Source organism: Geospiza fortis, unplaced genomic scaffold (assembly GCF_000277835.1).
Source record: "Geospiza fortis unplaced genomic scaffold, GeoFor_1.0 scaffold657, whole genome shotgun sequence".
Lineage (NCBI taxonomy): Eukaryota > Metazoa > Chordata > Aves > Passeriformes > Thraupidae > Geospiza > Geospiza fortis.
Genome location: NW_005054481.1, coordinates 374,105 through 379,324, shown reverse-complemented (window position 1 = coordinate 379,324; position 5,220 = coordinate 374,105). Strand labels below are relative to the sequence as shown.

The 5,220-nt window shown below is 61.9% G+C and overlaps 1 protein-coding gene across 1 annotated transcript in view; it reads right to left on the bottom strand.

Annotated features, from left to right (window-relative positions):
- Positions 1–5,220, bottom strand: part of DLGAP4 (DLG associated protein 4) — a 134,620-nt gene that overhangs the window by 46,275 nt on the left and 83,125 nt on the right. Inside the window, exons 5-6 of the mRNA XM_031063105.1 lie at positions 3,665–3,779; positions 984–1,034 (exon numbers count right to left, since the gene is read on the bottom strand). Of these exons, the coding sequence (XP_030918965.1) occupies positions 984–1,034; positions 3,665–3,779 (166 nt within the window). The remainder of the gene's footprint in view (positions 1–983; positions 1,035–3,664; positions 3,780–5,220) is intronic.

Here is a 5,220-nt window from a genome sequence, read left to right as displayed (position 1 = left end):
CGCTCGTGGCAGGAGGGACAGCAGCTCCAGTGCTCAGTGCTCAGTGGTCAGTGGTCAGTGCTGCTGGGCACAGGGTGCCCGGGGCTCTCTGCTGAGACAGGGAAGAGGGCCCCTCCTTGGAGGGGAGAGGGTCCCAGCTTGTGGAGTAGGGGACACTTACCAGCACAGTGCCTGTGCAACACCCCCAGTCCTGCTGCTGAGAGACCGTGTGGCCAAGATCCCAGTGCAAACTCTGCCAGGGTCCCTGTCCCAGCACAGCCCGGACACCTCAGCCTCAATGTGAGAGCCCACCAGGGCACGCTTGCTCCTGGGGAGGACGTGGGGAGACGGCAGGGGAGAGCTGTGGGCTGGGGGACAGCCCCCACACTTGCCTAGGGTGGGTCTCGGAACCCACCCCAGCCCCATCCCTGGTGAGGGCCAGGAGAGGGCTTGGCTGTGGCCAGGGGTGAGCAGGGCAGGGGCAGCTCTCCCACTGCCCTCCCCTTGTCCCTCCTGCCCACAGCCCTGCCTTGCTGTCCCGTGGCAGCTGCTGGGCACTCTCGGTCTTGGGAGAGGCTCAGCCAGGTCAAACCAGACCCAGCCCAGAGCAGACTGTTCTGAAATACAAGTGAGAGATGCTGAGACTGGCCCTGTTGCCCACATCCATCTCCCCTGGCCCTTTCCTTCTCCTGGCACACAAGGACGTTGTTTCTGCCCAGCACTGGCATCTGAGCTCCACGAGGTTTGGCTTAAGAAGTTCATCTGCTTTCTCCTTAAAACTGAGGGTCCCTAAGCCCCTGCTGGGCCCAGGACTCAAGCTCTCGAGCTGCCTTGCAGTGCCTGGGTAAGGAGTGCTGTCTCCTTCTCCTCCTCTTTTCCTTCTCCTGCCACTGGCCTGGGCACGGGCTGACCCCAGAGCCCACCTCACACCCTGCCATGGGTGTCCAGGCTGGCCCCAGAAAGCTCCATGAGGAAGGATGAGAGAAACGCCAGCGGGACAATACCTGCTCTCCATGGGTAAATATCTGAGGGATAAGTGAGGGGGGTCCAAAGATCTGGAAGAAAGAGTTGGAGAAGGTTAAAGGCCAAGAACAGGGAGCCCCTCACACAGACAGTGACTGCACAGGGACCGAGCACAAGGGGAGCAGGGGGCTGTCCCCTGGGGCCACTGCTGCTGACACTTCAGTACAAACTGCAGAGCTCAGAAGATGCCAAGCGAGGCCACACGCCCCTCAGACAGTGGCATGGACACAGCAAAGCTCCACAGGACACCTCAACCACGGGAGAAGCTGCTGAGCATTCAGCCTGCTGTGTGCACCATATCCCTGTACACCCACAGGGGACACTGGGGACACCGTGCTGGGACAGCCCTCTGCACACAGGGGCAGCTGCACAAGGTGGCCGTGGCTCCCACTGGGCACCTCTGGGTAGCCCCCAGCACTGGCCCCACCTCAGAGCCCACAGAGCTGTGGGGAGCTGTCCTGCAGCCTGCAGGGCTGGCCTGGCCACCTCACTGCTGTCCCCCTGTGCCAGAAGAAGCCACACAGAAGCTGTTCTGCCTCCCCAGCAGAGCAAAGCCACGGCACACATATGGACAGAGCCCCGACAGACACTGCGTTGCCCGGGGGCACGGCTGCCTCCTCCTCCTCCTCTCCACCCTCGGGGCTCTGCCTGGCACCACCTGCCATGGACGACCCTCTCAGGGAGAATCAAAGCGTGCCTGAGGGAAGAGGCTTGGCTCTGGGAATGGGCCTGGCCCTCTTGCACAGGGCACAACTCGTGGTGGGGCTTGGCAGTGTTGGGGTCGCCAGCTCTGTCCCCCTTGGTGTGACAGGAGGTGCTGACACATGCACCTGGTGGTCCCTGGACTGCCAGAGGTGGAGCTGAGTGGGACCGAGCAGAGGGGACTTGTCTGTCAGAGCTGGGGGTGTTTCCATGTGGTGAGACACTGGGGTCTGGCTGGACACACAAGGAAGGTGGTGGAGGTCACACTGAGTGAGGGCAGGGCAGGAACTCCTCTGGCACTGGGATGGATGAGACCAGCACACACTGGTGGATGAACCAGCTCCATTCTGGATCAACAGACACACAGTTTGTGGGAGGCCTCTCAATCCCAACCAGCTGCAGATGAGCTCTCTGGTTTTCAGGGGACAGTGGCAGAGTGCCTGTGTTGGCAGCAGCCCCCCGTGTGAGTGGGCACTGTGGTGTTGGGGTGCCCCCAGCAATCCCAGTGCCACCAGTCTGGCTCTGGGCTGGCTGCCTGTGCAGCTCCTGGCTCATCACGGGCTGCTCAGACCCTTCAGCTCCGAGACCCTCCTGATGTCTCTGTGGGGCTGCTGCACTCAGCTCCTGGAAGCAGCTCTGGACATGGACAGAGCACAGAGCCATGGTCTCCTGCAGGGACTTCAGCACGGACTGACACGCAAAGGACAAGGACAGGGCGGTGCTGACCCTGCTGTGCACTGAGACACCCAGCACATGGCTGCTGCTGCTGCTGCTGCTGGGGCTGCTGCACAAGGGTCAGGACTGGCCACAGGGAACAGAAATGCCCAGCAATGCCCCTGCTCCCCCAGGTCCCCTCCAAGGGCTCTGACTGCTCTGGGACAGCAGCAGACTCCAGCCAAGGGGCTCAGTGCCCGCCACGCCTGGATGGGAACACAGGCAGGACATGCCCTTGTCCCCCCTCCCCCAGGGCTCCTGATGCCCACCCTGCTGCTCTGGCCCCCTGCACACACAGAGCAGTGTGGGGGTGCTGCCCATGCAGACACACAGGAACAGATGGGACAGAGGCCTGGGGTGACAGGGCTCGCTGGGCAAAGCTGTGGGGCCATCGCTGCCCTGTGGTGGAAGGGCTGAGATGAGCACATGGAACCTCTGCTCATCCTGGCACCAGTTATCTCTGGCTTGGGAGGCAGCTCCAGAGCAATCCCAGCCCCAGGGAGCTCCAGAGCAACCCCACAACCATAGTGTGGGAAGTTAGACCCATTTTGTATCAACTGCATCCCAAATGTTGTGGTTGGGGCATGAGCTCACCTTGTGGCAAGGGGTTTGCCACCCTCTGCCAGCATCTCACAGGCATCCTTGGCTTTGCCATGGTGCCCAGAAATATCCAAAAGAGACATCCCCAGCAGGCTGGCAGGACAGCCTCCCCAGCTGTGGGCTCCTTGTTCTTGGGTCCAGTCTTCTGCACAAGGGGTGAGGTCCTGAGCTGAGCAGGGTGACTGTCCCTGGTGACCCTGCAGGGTCCCAGGCTGGACATCACCAGGCGAGGTTGGCTCTGGACCAACCCAGGACCAACCCTCTGGGCATGAGGGGTTTGCAACAAGGCTGAACAGCCTTGCAGATGGTTCTGGGAGGTGACACAGTGAGACCCTGCACCTAGAGCAGCCATGAGCTTCCCCCAGCACTGTGGGGCACCATCTGGGTACCACATCTGTGGCAGAGGGGTTTTGGCTGCACCAGCAGTGTGAGAGGAGGCAAAGCGGCAGGAAGGAGGTCTAATAGGAATCCTGATTAAAGAGCTGGCTGTGACACTGGTAAAGCTGCCAGGGAACAGCCTGTGCAGCTCCTGGAGCACAGCCAGTGCCTTGCTTTGAAGAGGGAAGAAGATGCTCCTTCCCCCCTGAGCTGGCCTCCTCCCTCACTGCCTGTGCCAGCACCGTGGGTCAGCACTCCAGCACCTCACCTGGTTGATGCAGCTGGACTCGTTGGCACTGTCAGAGATCTGGTTGTATTCTTCCTCCCAGGTGGGGAACTTCGGAGGTAGGAGGATCTCGACAGAGTCCAGGCGGTCCAGGCTCCTGTTGGCAGAGAGAGGGTGTCAGGGTGTCCCCATGGCAGGGGCAGCGCTGGGGCAGAGCCAGACCCCCTGTCCACAGCCAGAGCCCCCTGCCCACAGCCAGACCCTCCTGTCCATGGCCAGACCCTCCTGCCCACAGTCAGACCCCCCTGTCCACAGCCAGACCCCCTGCACATGGCCAGACCCCCGTGTGCATGGGCCCTCTGCCAGGCACGGGCCCAGGCATGGGCACAGGGACAGGCACACGTGGCAGCACTGAGGTGATGCTGGGCACTGTGCCCCTGTGCCCACTGCTTGGCTGTGGAGAAGGCAGCTCTTCCTCGCCCTGCCAGCCCCTGGCTGGGCATGGCACACAGGGAAAGGGTTGTGGGGTGCAGTGGAAGGAGAGGGGCAAGATTTTGGGTCCTGCTGCCCCTGGAAAGCACTGCAGATGCCAAGTTAGTCCAGCAGAGCCCCAGGGAGCAGGTGGGATCTGTGCCAGCCTCCAGCCACAGCACTGCCTGGATTGCTGGAAAAGGGAGGAGAGGCAAGGTGAGAAATGACTTTTAATTTGTATTTTGTGGACTTTGCAATTGGAAACAACTGCAAGATACATATATTTACATTTGTATAGATTATCTGGAAGAAGTCCAGTGGGAACCTAGCTGGAACGACAATGCTGCACAAGCAGGGGATCAGTATTTCCAGTACAGCTTTGCTGGGAGAAACTGCCACTACGTCCTGGGGCAGAGCAGCAGGCTGTGCACAGGAGGAGAGCAGGGCTCTCACTGAACCTGACCTAGCCCAGACCTCAGCTGAGACCCAGGCACATGGGGGCAGGGAGGGATGGGCAAGGATGGGGCAGGGAGGGATGGGGAAGGATGGGGCTCCCGTGGGCTCTGTTCCACCACAAGACCGTGTGTGAGGGAGTCCTGGGCACAGGCTGGGTGCACACAGAGGGGGACACTGCCAGCCACAGTGGCCCAGCACAGCTGTGGGGCCTCTCCCTCTGGAATGGCCTGTGATCCCAAAACAGGCCCTCGTGGCCGCCTCCCCCACGTCTGCCAGGGCTGTGGGTACAGAGCTCCCATTGTCACCTGCCTGGGGACAGCAGAGCTGCGGGCACGGCAGGCCCTGTGCAGCATGTGGGCATCCCACAGGGACTCTGAGGCGTCCATCCCAGGGTGGGATGGGAGCGGGGAATTGTCCCTTCTGCCAGGGGAGGTGGAGGAGACACCCCTGGAGTGTCTTGGGGACCAAGGGCCCTGCGACACCCCTAGCCCTGGGCTCTCTGCTGACTGCCGGCTTTCCCTCATGCTGAGGTTTTTAGCCGTGAGCTCAGGCCATGAGCCAGCCGTGTCCTGGCATGGGCAGTGTCCCTGTGCCACCCCTCCGGCCTTCCCCCGCCTGCCCGCGGGGAAACCGAGTCACAGAGCGGCCAGCAGCTCTTGGAGGGGCGGGGG